Source organism: Schistocerca cancellata, chromosome 10, assembly GCF_023864275.1.
Source record: "Schistocerca cancellata isolate TAMUIC-IGC-003103 chromosome 10, iqSchCanc2.1, whole genome shotgun sequence".
NCBI lineage: Eukaryota > Metazoa > Arthropoda > Insecta > Orthoptera > Acrididae > Schistocerca > Schistocerca cancellata.
Window position 1 is genome coordinate 226383042 of NC_064635.1, and position 15496 is coordinate 226398537.

The 15496-nt window shown below is 48.4% G+C and overlaps 1 protein-coding gene across 9 annotated transcripts in view; it reads left to right on the forward strand.

The window, feature by feature from the left end:
* Positions 1 to 15496, forward strand: part of LOC126106362 (zinc finger protein 501-like) — a 246656-nt gene that overhangs the window by 209791 nt on the left and 21369 nt on the right. For 2 of the 9 annotated variants that reach the window (XM_049912619.1, XM_049912618.1), the window contains exon 7: positions 1383 to 1538. The exons of the other annotated variants lie outside the window; for them this stretch is intronic. In XM_049912619.1, the coding sequence (XP_049768576.1) occupies positions 1383 to 1538 (156 nt within the window). The remainder of the gene's footprint in view (positions 1 to 1382; positions 1539 to 15496) is intronic. 9 annotated transcript variants of the gene reach the window in all.

Below are 15496 nucleotides of genomic sequence, written 5' to 3' on the forward strand. Positions count from 1 at the left end.
TGGAGAGGTGGATGAAACCTCACCACATTTAATCATCCATTGCGAAGCACTGGAGGCCAAAAGACACAAATATTTCGGTCATTAGTTCTTGAAAAGATCTAGTAAAGATGTTACTACTGTTAAGACGTACTGGCTTGCACTAATGTAATGGCAGGGAGAGACACCGCACAGTAAAGTTAGTTTCGGTGTAGGTAATGGGGGGGGGGGGGGGGCAAAATCAAGTTTGACTCCTCGATTAAATAAAATCAATCGCCTGGGCCATCTAGGGTCGACTCATGAGCCTTCCACCATGCTTGAATTCTATCACAGCCCCTAGACTTTCGCTAACCTATTTCTCTGCATTATCCTTTCTTCCAGGAGTGCTGGTCCCACAAAGTATGCGGGAGGACTTCTTTGAAGTTTCAAAGGAAGCGGAGAGTATTAGCAGAAATAAAGGTGTGAATGCTGGTCATGAGTTGTGCAGGAATAGCTCAGTCAGTGACATCATTGCCTGCGATGGGTGAGATTGTGGGTTCGAGTCTCAGTCTGGCACACAATTTAATCTTTCAGGATATTTCAAAACAGCAGCCACTTAGCTGTTGACTGGATTCCTGTTGTGTAGTTAGATTGGCAGCTAGGGTCCTACCACCCCACGTCATTTTCTGCTGGTGTTTCATACACGCATGACCTCACATAATTCAAAGACAGAAAGAAGTACACTTCCTATTTGTTGTGGCCACGAACGCCAGCCGAAGTAACGTCACTCGATTATTTCAGTGACTGTTGACTTAAGGGTAGTAGGAAGGCCATCAGAAAAGAACTGTAACACACCCCGACACTACCAGCTTGTGGAATGTATGGAAATAAATTCATATAGTATGCATTACAGTTCTTTGGTCCCTATTAGAAAATTGTTAGGTCTGGTATGACAGAGACTCGTATTCGTGTTGTTTGACTTAGCAATAACATCGCTATCATTGAATTTGATGCAAGTAACTTTTGTGAATACTCTCTTGATATATTTCTAAAGCCATCGGGAAGGAAAAGGAATCAAATACATGTGATGAACCATTACGGCACTCGCTTATAACTTTATCGGGAGACTCCCGGCGGGGTCAGGGATTTTCACCTGCCTCAAGATGACTGGGTGTTTGTGTTATCCCCATCATTTCAGCATCATTCGTGGAAGTGGGGAGATTGGACTGAGCAAAGGTTGGGAATTTGTACGGGTGCTGATAACCGCGCTGTTGAGCGCCCCACAAACCAAACATCATCATCATCATCGTCATCAGAGGGTGCTGTGTGCATTGAATTCATGTCTGTCTTATGATACGTTTGAGTGTATATCGTATGTCAATATAATTTTTTATTTGTAACAAAGCGTTCGGGCACATTTTTTTCAGTGTTTATGAAGTGTTCTCCCTATTGACGTGGAGGACGACAGCAGTACCAGTGCAGAGTTGGACTGGCTGCAAGAACGGCCAACACACAGTGCAGTGCCTCGCTCAGCAGGCAGCTTTCTCCAGGCGTAAAAGAGTCACACGACGTCCAGCGCACAGGTGCTTCACCTACAAGAAGACATTTGCAGGACCTGAAGGGGCACAGGCATGGTGGACAGTCATGAACTGCAGCATTCGTGCTGTGTGTGTCACAGAACATACACATGTTGTTTCAACTCGGAGATCCACTTCCGTCCGCACACTGCCGAATGCCTGTATAGTTGTGATGTGTGTCGTCTTCTGACACACATCACAACTATACGGGCGTTTGATGGTGTGGAAATTCACAAGCAGCAGCAAACTGAAGTCCCACTTGCGTCTGAAGACAGGTGGATGTCCGTACAGCTGTGATGTGTGTCGCAAAATGTTCATTAGTAACAGCGGACTGGAGGAATATTCGCGAGTGCTAACCGGCTTTGTACCTTCGCATGTCACACACGTCTCACGGAAAAATGACGCCTTAACATTCAATCGCAGCAGCATACAGCGCAGAGATCCTACATCTGCAATATTTCCCAGAAGAAATTGTGGCATACATTGAGCCTGATGCGACACCTGTATGTGGACACTCAGTCTAATGACCTTTAGGGCTGCGAGATTAAAGACCATATGTGGCGTTAAGAAACATGGAATCTCATGTTACGGACAAGTATTATTACTATTTGTGCTGTAATGGGTAACTTAGACTGAAAATTGCTCTAACACTTTCCTTAGTTGATAACTAATGTTGACATGTCAACTGTGTCATCTACTTGCTCATGGTTTACAACAATTCTTAGTGTATGTGGATAGATCATGGTGACGGTGTGTTGTCACAGAATTTAACCTGAGTGAGCAGAAGCTACAGGTGGCAGCTCTTCATTTAACTGAGTGCTTGCTATCAAGATACTCATCCAGCGTACACCACAGACAGATATTGCGAGGATTCAGGTTGGCTAAATAATCACTTTAAATGCTCATTTTTTATGAGATGTCATTACATTTCTAACAGAATATGCATGGAGTGTCTCTTTCCTTTTTCCCAAACTATCAAAGACTACTGTTAAAAGCTACTGGATTGTTAGGCCACGTCATATTTCTTCAAACAATCCCTCCACTGGAATCTGCTTCCGGATCTTGCGATGTTCCTGCTTCAGGATCTTGTGGTGTTCAGTGCCTAACAACCCAAAAGATTTTAACTTCAGTGACAATGGCCACGAAAGCCCGACTACACTGGACACATGAAAGGTACATCATAAAAAAAATATGGACACAGCCTGTTCCTCTGTTTGCTGTTAAGTTATATGCAGCGTGATGGAAACTGGTTGTCGTAGGAGTTTTGTAAATAAAAAACAGTTTTTAGTGAAATGCATTTTACTTAAACATTTAAGGAGTAGTTGGTTGGTGACCTTCCATTGGGAGAAATTTTCATGAAACTTTAGAAAATGAAGTCAGTTTCAGGATCTGAAAAGTGAACATGGTGCAAAAGTAGTACCATTCAATTGAGTTGTGAAACCTGTATATTCCCTGCCCGGTAAGCCTTTCAGGATGTTTCACCGATTCGAGGATGACAACAAAAAACTCCCAGGCAATGTAACCTTATCTCTACGCTACTACAGCCAGCGAAGCCTGCTCATTGATTCTGTGTCTGTCTGGTATCTTGCAGCGTGACGAAGCAAGTGCAGTAACAAGTGCAAGGTGTGTGAGAGAAGTAATGAGGCCGACAGCGCCACAAAAGATGGGGCGCTGCTCAGACGCTCAGCTCCCTACAGCCGTCACGTGATTTTCGAGCCCGCTGTTTCTGTTGCGTGTTAACGAAAATGGAACAGCGGAAAGGACGGAAGGAAGGAATATGTCACTAGAGACAGAGCACGAGCTCACATGGTGTCAAGGAATGGGGAAGGAAATCGGTCATGCTCTTCTGAAGGAACCATCACGGCATTTGCCTGGAGCGATTTAGGAAAATCACGGAAAACCTAAACCTGGATCACCAGATGCAGGTTTGAACCGAGGTCCTCCCGAGTGCGAATCCAGTGTGAAACAGCAGAATTTAGAGCGACGTTGTGCGATCAAGTTTCGTGTTAAACGTGTGGGGATCCACGAGTGTGACCTTTGAAAGCTTAAAAAAAGGCCTGAGGGAAACATTCCTTATCAAGAGCACAATTTTTCAGGGGGCTCAAATCATTTTTGGAAGGCCGAGAACACGTTGAAGATGAACTTTGCTCAGAGAGACCTTCAATTTCAAAAACCGACGAAAATGTCGCACGTGTGCATCCTCTTGTAATATCAGACAGACGTTTAACAATAAGGATGATGGGTGAAACACTTTCACTGTACATCAAATTTTGACCGAACTTTTGCACAAGCGAAAGCTTTCTGACAATGTGGTGCCAAAGAAACCTCACAGATGAGCAGAAGGACAATTGAAGGATTGCCAATAACCACAAATAATCCAGTCGTGTGATCACAGGTGATGAATCCTGGCTCTTTTGAGTATGATCGTGTGACAGAGCAGCAACGTGAGGATTGGCACACTGAGACACCTCCTCGACCGGAAAAAGATCAAAACAATTATGATTTTGCTTTTTTGACAGTAGAGGCATCATACAGAAATAATTTGTTTCTCCAGGACAAACTGTCAACCAAGTGTTTTATAAAAATAAGAAAATTGCAGTTGATAGAAGGAATGTGCAGAATCACTCCAAAATTGATGGAGGTGTAGAACAGTTGAATGATAGTAGGTGATTAAAACTGCAAAGATGTAGCACGTACCTATGCTTGGTGGCGTCGTTTTTTATGTACCCTGATAGATCAGTGTAATGCCTCAGTCACAATCGGTCAATGCAGAGCCGTCAAACGAAAGGAAAAATGTGAAAAAGTGTCGGCATGCCACTTTAACATCTAAGAGTGCAAATCAGCATGTATATGAGTTAGAACAGTACAGAATGATGGGTATATGTGATAGGTTTGTCTTACTGTGACACTGCTTATATAGAGTATGCTGCTATGATAATGATGCGTGTGAGGAACCAAAGAATAGAAGAACGTTGTACACAGCACAGAGCAGGTACTGGACTTCAAAATGTGACCACAGAGCGGAATGGCTATCTTGTCTGCCTGGTTGTAACTGACAGAACAGTTCTGTCCAAGGTGTTGGCATGATGTTGAGGTACTGTAGCAGGTGTGGACGTATCAGCATCGACACTTAAATGCTATCCGCTGAGTTGGACTGGTACCATACATTCCATTGCATCGGCTTCCATTCGCCAGAAACCACCAAGATTCAGACTGCAATGAGCACACGAAGCTGTCACTAACATGGTGAGTGGTTAAATGTAGTGTTTTCAGATGAGTCCTACTTCAACTTGCCCTACAGTGATGGCTGTGTACGTCTTACATGATACTATGGTGAATGCAATTGGGCAGATGGCATTGTTGTGTGGCTTAGCGGGTAAAAGCTAAGTGTGATGATTTGAAGCACCATTGGCTGTAACATGCGATCTTTTTTTCTCCTACATGTTGAGGGCAATTAGAACAGCGGTCGTTGCATTGGAGAAGTTTCAGAGCCTGCAGGCAGCACATGCCATTTTTCATTCAGACATTATTTGGCCACACAGTAAGGAACGTGAAAGTTCCTTTCAAAGAACTGTGGGTAGCACAGCTTCCCTGGTCTGCATGTTTGCCTGACATATTACGCATCGAACATGTCTGGGATATGACCTGCTGCCAACTCGTTCATTATGGCTCTCCTGCTACTACTGTCGATGCTATTTTGGATGAGCCTACAAACCTCAGCATCATATCCAGTCCCTCTTCAGTTCCTTGCCACAGCTTCCAGAGGGCTTTGATTGCAGCATGTGGCAGCTTCACTCCTTACTGAATTTTCACAAAAGTGTAATTCTAATCATTTGTATATTGTCATGTGTCTATTCTGTGGAATAAATTTCATTGTAATCTCAAGTGTCATTTTCACAAACAGTAGTGTGTTTTATGTATCCCATCAACATGTGCTCCCAGTGAATATGTCTTAGTAAATCTGGAATGTTAATAACAAATCACCAAATCCAATCCCACGTCAGTGTATTACTGCTGATCAACAGTAACAATAAACTTTCTTCCCTTGAAAATGAAGGAACTGTGAAAGTTCAGGGCTGTATACATAATATAATGGGTATCCCAATTATTGTAATCACCTCAAATCATTTTTTGTTCAGAAGCAATATAAAAAGAATAATGAAACAAATGTTGTTTAGCTTCCATAGGGTCACTAGCCAGCATGATTGCCTTTTTGTAACTTTTCTTTGTTTGTTACGAAGATATGAACAGCAGTGCATATTTTTTAAATAGCACTGTATATTTTTCGCTCAGTAATCTACTTCCTCTCCTCAAGACCTGTTCAGAATCGTATCAGCGAGTACCATTCACATAATTATACTGACAGCCATCCGTAATTGCGAAAGAGTTGCTTGTGCAGGATTTTGTGCATGAACAGACTTCTCAGTTATGTCCCATAAATGTTCAATGGGACTCATGTTGGGTGTCTGGCTGGCCAAATCATTAACTCGAACTGTCCAGAATGTCCTTCAAACCAATCGAGAACAACTGTGACCCAGTGACATGACACATTATCATACATAAAAATTCCGTCATTGTTTGGGAACATGAAGTCCCTGAATGGCTGAAAATGGTCTCCAAGTAGCCGAACATAATCAGGACCCAGTCAATTCCATGTAACTACAGCCCACACACTATCGAGCCACCACTAGCTTGCACAATGCCTATTTGATAACTTAGGTCCATTGCCCTATGGGGTCTGTGCCACACTTGAATCCTTCCATCAGCTCTTACCAATGGAATTTGGGATTCGTCTGACCAGTCCACCGTTTTCCAGGTCTAGTGTCCAACTGATATGGTCATGAGCGCAAGAGTAGCTGCTGACGATATCATGTCAGTAGACGCAATCACATAGGTCATCCGCTGCCAAAGCCCATTAATGCCAGATTTTGCCACACTGTCCTAATGGATACTGTTGTAACCACAACCAACAGCGGGAACGCCTTGGGCTGCAGATCGGAGCCACCAGGCGGGGAATCTGCCGGCGGTGGAGCACGCACCACCGGGTAAACACAGAATGAGTCGGACGACAGACCAATGACAACTGACAACAACTGACCACGACCGACTATGAGCGACACAACAAGGAAGAGATAAACAACGGAGGCTTGTGGAAACCCCAACACCAAACGTAAATCCACTCGGAACTAGAGCCAGGCAAATGTCAACAACGAGCAACGACCAGAACGCAGTACCGCCGACATAGAAACGAAATCCAGAGCGAGTACCAGACTGGCTGGACTAGGGCAGAGCGGGTCCCTATTTACGAAACCGGAGGGAGCGGCTATTGGCCGCTGTCTGCACGTGGGTTAGCGGTGGCGCCCTCGCTGCATGAGAGCCGCTGCGCAGAATAGCCGCCGCGGAGGCGGAGCCCTCTATGGGCTGACCACGTCCATTTGTTCTGCCGCGTGTTCGACTTCCGCAGTGGAAGGTACTAGATCCCTCCCCCCCGAAATTGGTGGATAGGGGCAGAAATGCCCCGGACGATGCCTAGGCGGGCAGAACGAGGGCACGGGTTGTGAGACGTCCGGAGAGACCACTGGGGGGAGGGGAGGGCAGACTGTCTGCGGCATCCATCAAGGTGTCACCAGGGGGCAGGGGGTCACTGGGCGTCTCGATACCCTGGCAAGGCGAAAGGGGTGTCTGCAGAGCCGGCAAGGAGATGGAGGGTGAAGGGAAGGGCTCCACCTCGAGGGACGTTTCAGCACCAGCAGGCAGGGAAGGCGGTGGGGGAGGAATCAAGTCAGGGGCCTGAGGGCGATGCTCGAGCCCTCGGTGTGACTGTACAGTCGTCACTCGCTGCCCATGAGCCACTGTCACCCTAGCAGGCGTCCATGCAGGTGTGCTGCCATAGGAGCGGGCCCACACAGCCATGCCCAGGGCGTAGCGCCGGGAGGGGCGAGAGAGGGGCCCAGAAGTGGATGGTGTCAGCAGGTGGAGGAGGGTACGAGGTTGTCGCCCGTGAAGGAGTTCGGCAGGACTATGACCAGCCACCGGTGTAGTGTGGTAGGTGCTTAGAAACAAGGTGAGGGCCGAGGTGGTGGCTGACGGCTCCACTGATTTCATCAGCTGCTGTTTGAAAGTGCAGACCAGGCATTCCGCCGCGCCATTGGATGAAGGATGGAAGGGGGGAGAGCGAATGTGGTTGATACCGTTAGCGGGTCAGAATGTCTGGAATGAGGACTTCGTGAATTGGGGCCCGTTATCTGTGACCAACGTCTGAGGAAGGCCTTCAATGGCCAACACCTGGGCCAAGGCGGTGAGGGTGGCGTCAGTGGTGGTGGGCACCATGTGAACCACATATGGGTATTTGGAATAGGCATCAGTGATGAGGAGCCACATGGAGCCTAAGAAGGGGCCTGCAAAATCGAGATGGATCCTGTCCCAGGATTGGCTGGGTGTTGGCCGGGGCATGAAAGAATGTGGAGGACTAGCCTGATGACGTCCACACACTGTGCAACCACGGACCAGGTGCTCAATGTCTCCATCGATCCCTGGCCAATAGACATGTCGTCAAGCCAACGCCTGGCGAGACATCCCCCAGTGTCTGCGGTGTAATAAGTGCATGACGCGGTGGCGTAAGTCCAGAGGGATGATCACCCGATGGGCGTCCGAGTCCATGGACAATAGGAGGACGTGCTCCATCACTGAGTCTCTGTGACGCCACGGGCTGAAGTCAGTTTTCAAACGTCAGGTAAGGTAGGGAGGCCAACCATGGGTCACATAGCGGAGGACTTGCCCCAGAATGGGGTCCCTGCACGTGGAAGCGGCGATTTGCGTGGCTGTCAGAGGAAATCCATCGAGAGTCTCCCGGTGGGCAGAGTCGATGTGGAAGCACAGGACTTCCTGCTGGTCGAACTCTGGATCGGGTCCTGTTGGGAGACGTGACAAGGCATCTGCATTAGTGTGTTGACTGGTGGGCTTATAGCAGATGGTGTAAGTGTAATTACGCAAGAACAACGCCCAGCGCTGCAGACGCTGAGCCGTCCATTCTGGGAGGTGCGAATGGGGCCCGAAAAGCGACACTAAGGGCTTGTGATCCGTGAGGAGGGTGAACTGCGCCCCAAAGAGGTAAATGTGAAATTTCTGAACGGCAAAAATAATGGCAAGAGCCTCCTTTTCGATCTGAGAGTAATTCCTTTGCGCAGGGGTTAACGTCTTGGATGCATATGCCACAGGTTGTTCCGACCCATCCTCATTCCTGTGTGCCAGGACCACCCCAATCCCGTACGCTGAGGCATCGGCCGCCACCACCAAGGGATGATCCGGAGAGAAAGGCGTCAGGCAAGGGGCAGATTTCAGCATCGTCTTCAGGCAGGTGAAAGCCTGATCGCAGGCAGAAGTCCACATCTAAGGTACCCCTTTTCGACGCAGGCGATTTAGGGGACGCGCGACATGGGCGGATTGGGGTAAGAACTTTAAGTAATAATTGACTTTCCCCAAAAATACCTGGAGTTCGGATAAGTTTTGTGGATGGGGAAGCGCATCGATGGCTGCGACATTGCGGTCCGAAGGGCGAAAGCCATCTTTACTGAGCCATTGTCCTAAGTACTCCACTCCTGGTTGAAAAACACTGCACTTCTCCAGTCGACAACATAAAGCCGCAGCCTGCAGGGCGTGAAATAAGGTACTGAGGTTGCCCAGATGTTCCTGGCACATGCGCCCTGTGATTAAGATATCATCAAGGTTATTGACACAAGCCGGTATTGGTTGCGTAAGTTGCTCGAGATACTGCTGGAAAATCGCAGGGGCAGAGGAAATGCCAAACGGAAGACACTTGTATTTATAGAGACCGAAAGGCGTGTTGATGACGACGATGGCTTGCGATTCCTCATCCAATGGCAATTGGTGATAGGCTTCTGCCAGATCAATCTTAGAAAAGTACTCGCCATCTGCCAGTTTAGCGAGAAGGTCTTCCTGTCGAGGAATGGGATAAGTTTTGACCAAAGACTGAGCGTTCACCGTAGCCCCAAAAACCCCACAGAGACGAAGTGATCCATTGGGTTTCTTGATGACCACTAAGGGCGTTGCCCAGGCACTCGATTGTACTGGTTCTATAACCCCCGCAGCCTGGAGCCGATTGAGTTCCTGTTTGACGGCTGCACGCAAAGCTACTGGAATAGGCCGAGCTCGACAAAAGCGAGGCCGTGCATTCAGCAGTAAAGTGATGTGTGCCTGTAAATCGGAAGCGCAGCCCCGGTCTGCTGAAAACAGGGAGGAAAAGGACGCGCACAGATAGTCTAGATCCTGAAATGGAACCATAGTTGAAACGAACTGCACTTCATCTTGAATGGAAAAGCCAAACCGTGTAAACGCATCTAGTCCAAAAATGTCCGAAGCAGGCGGGTGGTCCACCACAAATAGGGTACGGGGTTGGGGAACGTTTTTGTAGATGGCCATAACAGAAAACTGTCCACGGAGAGGGATGGAACCGTCGCCGTAGGCGACCAACCTCCGAGAGGGTGGGGACAATTCTGAACACCCGAGACATGCATACATCGTCAGGTTGACCAAAGAAACTGTGGCCCCCGTATCGACCTGGAAACGGACGTCCTCATTAAAGATACGTAGGGTGAGGAATAACTTTTGAGCCAATGTGTCGGTCTGAGGGGCGACTGCGTGTAAAGCATGGACGGCCTCCTGTTGGCCCGCAGGGGCGGGACGAGGGCGGGTCGAGCGGCTACGACAGACAGATCGAAGGTGGCCCTCTTTCTCACAGAGCAAACAGGTCTTCCAGCGATGAGGACAGTCAGCTCGAGTGTGGGCCGAGAAGCACTGGGGGCATGATGGGAGGGGGCCACGCGGCCGACGTCGACGGGCGACCGGCGGTTCGGACGCCATAGAGACGTCAGACAGCGAGGAATCCTGACGGCGGTGCCCTCTGGAGACTGCACTTGTCGACGGCGATAAGGAGTGGAGTGGGAAGTGGACTTGACCGCTGCCACCTGGGGCCGCGCCATGAGACGTTCGTTCGCCGCCTGAGCAATTTCGAAGGAATGGGAAATACGCAGAGTGTCTTCCAACGAGGGGTTGTCCAACTTTAACGCCGCAGTGCAGATCTCTGGATCGGGCGCCAGTTGAACGACCACATCCCAAATTAACGAAACTGCATGTGACGCCTTGCACTGCTGATTGGTGCATGTGAAGTTGCATTTGCGGCTGAGGCCTTGCAAATCCGTCACCCAGGAACGGTAGGACTCACCTGGCTGCTTGTGGTATTGATGGAATTCCAAGCGAGACGCAACCACGTGGTATTGCTGGGAATAATAGTTACTTAGCAACACACAGATCTCGTGAAAGGAGAGAGCCACGGGGTCGGCCAACGGTGACAACTTGCGGAGCAAGAAAAACGTGTCCGGTGAGGCCCAAGACAAGAACAACGACCGCTGCAGAGAGTCATCCGACACCTGAAAGGCCGTGAAATATTGCTTCAGACGATGCAGGTACGTTTCCCAATCCTCTTTTGCGTCGTTGAACGGTGGGAACGACGGCGGACGTGGGAACGTGTCTGAAAGCGGGGCACCTGGGGAAAGAGGTGGGAGGGAATCCCGCTTATTGACCCTGTCCGAGAGCAACTGCTGTGAGGTCTGTAAGACCTCCAACTGCTGCTGCTGCTGTCGCATGAGCTGCTGCTGTTGCTCTAAGAGAGTGAGTAATTCCTCATCCATACTCCTATGTTCCGTTTACCTCGTCGCCAAATGTTGTAACCACAGCCAACAGCGGGATTGCCTTGGGCTGCGGATCGGAGCCACCAGGCGGGGAAGCCGCCGGCGGTGGAGCACGCACCACCGGGTAAACACAGGACGAGTCGGACGACAGACCAACGACAACTGACAACAACTGACCACGACCGACTATGAGCGACGCAACAAGGAAGAGATAAACAATGGAGGCTTGTGGAAACCCCAACACCAAACACCAAACATAAATCTACTCGGAACCAGAGCCAGGCAAATGTCAACAACGAGCAACGACCAGAACGCAGTACCGCCAGGATAGAAACGAAATCCAGAGCGAGTACCAGACTGGCTGGACTAGGGCAGAGCGGGTCTATATTTACGAAACTGGAGGGAGCGGCTATTGGCCGCTGTCTGCACGTCGCTTAGCGGTGGCGCCCTCGCTGCGCGAGAGCCGCTGCGCGGAACAGCCGCCGCGGAGGCGGAGCCCTCTATGGGCTGACCACGTCCATTTGTTCTGCTGTGTGTTCGACTTCCGCGGCGGAAGGTACTAGAGATGCATTCATCATACATCCCACATCGATTTCTGTGGTTATTTCATGCAGTGTTGCTTGTCTGTTAGCTCTACACAAATGCCACTGCCCTCATTAAGTGAAGGCTGTCACCCATTGCATTGTCCATGGTGAGAGGTAATGCCTGAAATGTGGTGTTCTCAGCAAACTCTTGACACTGCGGATCTCAGAATATTGAATTCCCTAACGATTTCCGAAATGGGATTATCCATGTGTCTAGCTCCAACTACCATTCTGCATTCAAAGTCTGTTAATTCCTGTTGTGCTGTCATAGTCATATGTCACATAGCTTTTACCATGAGTCACTCAGGTACAAATGACAGCTCCACCAATGCACTGACCTTTAATACCTTGTGTACGCGATACTACTGCCATCTGTATACACTCCTGGAAATTGAAATAAGAACACCGTGAATTCATTGTCCCAGGAAGGGGAAACTTTATTGACACATTCCTGGGGTCAGATACATCACATGATCACACTGACAGAACCACAGGCCCATAGACACAGGCAACAGAGCATGCACAATGTCGGCACTAGTACAGTGTATATCCACCTTTCGCAGCAATGCAGGCTGCTATTCTCCCATGGAGGCGATCTTAGAGACGCTGGATGTAGTCCTGTGGAACGGCTTGCCATGCCATTTCCACCTGGCGCCTCAGTTGGACCAGCGTTCGTGCTGGACGTGCAGACCGCGTGAGACGACGCTTCATCCAGTCCCAAACATGCTCAATGGGGGACAGATCCGGAGATCTTGCTGGCCAGGGTAGTTGACTTACACCTTCTAGAGCACGTTGGGTGGCACGGGATACATGCGGACGTGCATTGTCCTGTTGGAACAGCAAGTTCCCTTGCCGGTCTAGGAATGGTAGAACGATGGGTTCGATGACGGTTTGGATGTACCGTGCACTATTCAGTGTCCCCTCGACGATCACCAGTGGTGTACGGCCAGTGTAGGAGATCGCTCCCCACACCATGATGCCGGGTGTTGGCCCTGTGTGCCTCGGTCGTATGCAGTCCTGATTGTGGCGCTCACCTGCATGGCGCCAAACACGCATACGACCATCATTGGCACCAAGGCAGAAGCGACTCTCATCGCTGAAGACGACACGTCTCCATTCGTCCCTCCATTCACGCCTGTCGCGACACCACTGGAGGCGGGCTGCACGATGTTGGGGCGTGAGCGGAAGACGGCCTAACGGTGTGCGGGACCGTAGCCCAGCTTCATGGAGACGGTTGCGAATGGTCCTCGCCGATACCCCAGGAGCAACAGTGTCCCTAATTTGCTGGGAAGTGGCGGTGCGGTCCCCTACGGCACTGCGTAGGATCCTACGGTCTTGGCGTGCATCCGTGCGTCGCTGCAGTCCGGTCCCAGGTCGACGGGCACATGCACCTTCCGCCGACCACTGGCGACAACATCGATGTACTGTGGAGACCTCACGCCCCACGTGTTGAGCAATTCGGCGGTACGTCCACCCGGCCTCCCGCTTGCCCACTATACGCCCTCGCTCAAAGTCCGTCAACTGCACATACGGTTCACGTCCACGCTGTCACGGCATGCTACCAGTGTTAAAGACTGCGATGGAGCTCCGTATGCCACGGCAAACTGGCTGACACTGACGGCGGCGGTGCACAAATGCTGCGCAGCTAGCGCCATTCGACGGCCAACACCGCGGTTCCTGGTGTGTCCGCTGTGCCGTGCGTGTGATCATTGCTTGTACAGCCCTCTCGCAGTGTCCGGAGCAAGTATGGTGGGTCTGACACACAGGTGTCAATGTGTTCTTTTTTCCATTTCCAGGAGTGTATGTGCGTATCGGTACCCACTGACTTTTGTCTCCTCAGTGTATACCACAGCTATAAGTTCATTACACTGAGTGCACTTGCAGGTGACTTCTGACACCTCAGTGTATTAAGTAATTGTAAGCCTAACACAAAATTAACTTTATCTGTCTAGTAATTGCACACAGTGTAAGGACACAGCATAATACAAATCGTTCACTTGCCAGATTTGGCTGTAAACAGGCGGAAACACCAGGAAAATGGATACCATTCATTCAGTCAGTTGCGTAAGGGCGAAGGATTGTGTGAGTACAATGTATACCAACAAACAGAAAATAGAAATCTTACTCATCAATGGAGAGTGTAAGTTAGCACAACATTAACGCTTGGTCTACATTTTCACTGTCCTTACTGGGCATGCTGTCGTGTACCGACCTAAAAGCTAGCTAGACTCCATATTAAAGGCTAAGAAATCTAAAAATGAATAATACTAAATAAAAATATTATTGTGTAACTGGGTACACCTCTTCCTGATCACTGCCTTTTTGATCTAACTTCCAGTAGAAGAGAGACTTTGAGAGAAACAATGTGCACAAATATAGACATGACTGCTTAGAACAAAGTACAATGCTTCTCGAACACACACAAACCCATGAATAAAAGAAATAAATTTCCTGTATGAGTCCATGATCACTGTGAATAAAACGAAATGTATTGCTAAACAAATTTCTTTATTATTACACTGTTTGGGCTATACTATCAAATGGTTCAAATGCCTCTGAGCACTATGGGACTTAACATCTATGGTCATCAGTCCCCTAGAACTTAGAACTACTTAAACCTAACTAACCTAAGGACATCACACACATCCATGCCCGAGGCAGGATTCGAACCTGCGACCGTAGCGGTCACGCAGTTCTAGACTGAAGCGCCTAGAACCGCACGGCCACACCGGCCAGCCGGCTATACTATCATCATATGTGAAAAGCCTTTTTGGTGTATCATGATGGCAGTAGCCAAAGTAGCGCAATATATACAGAAATTTACTTAGCAATGCAGGTGGTTTTATTCAAAACACGTGAAACGAAATAAAAATTATACAAACTTCATTAATACTACAAAAAATTACAAGAATGTATTTTTATAGTATTAAATTAGTAAAAAGACATTATTTGTATTTACGCCACAAAACTTTCATCGTCACCACAGCATGAAAAAGGTATATATTACTCTTTCCTTTTGCTTTTTTAACCAGGAATATTTTATGCTTGCATGGAATGTGCATTCATCAGATCGGTGTATGGTTCATAACGAATGGGATAACGAACATTCCATTATGAGAACTGTGATACTTAAGGTCAGAAACGCTACTTTATTAGTTCATCGTCCAGCGCGAAGCAAGTTCTATAACAAGCCCAATAGACTGTCTCCCAAACACTTTTGCTTGACCGTGAAAAGAAATCTGTCTCATGATGGAAGCAATAAAATAATACTGCAGTTAGTAGGTTTATAATACTCCAGATGGTTAATCGTATACCTTCGGCTGCAAACATAGACTGCTCCTGTTTTATGAGTACAACAACCTGGGAGACAGCAGTAGACAACAGGGAGCAGTCTTGCACAAATTTCCTGGATACTTCAACTGGTCTCAGTCCAGCTGTGTTGGTGGGGATGTAAATGTGAAAGACATTCGGGGGGTGGCATCTCAGCCACTGCTCTAGACTACACAAAACGAGGTAGCACAGGCGATGCTCTGTAACCCATAAATACACATTGTTTCTTAATTTCTAACAGAATGTGTACAGTCGCCATTTCTCGATGTGGGGGATGTCTCAGTACTGAAAGAATCCGAAAATACCACACCACTGCTTGATAACATCATTTATGGCATGTTGT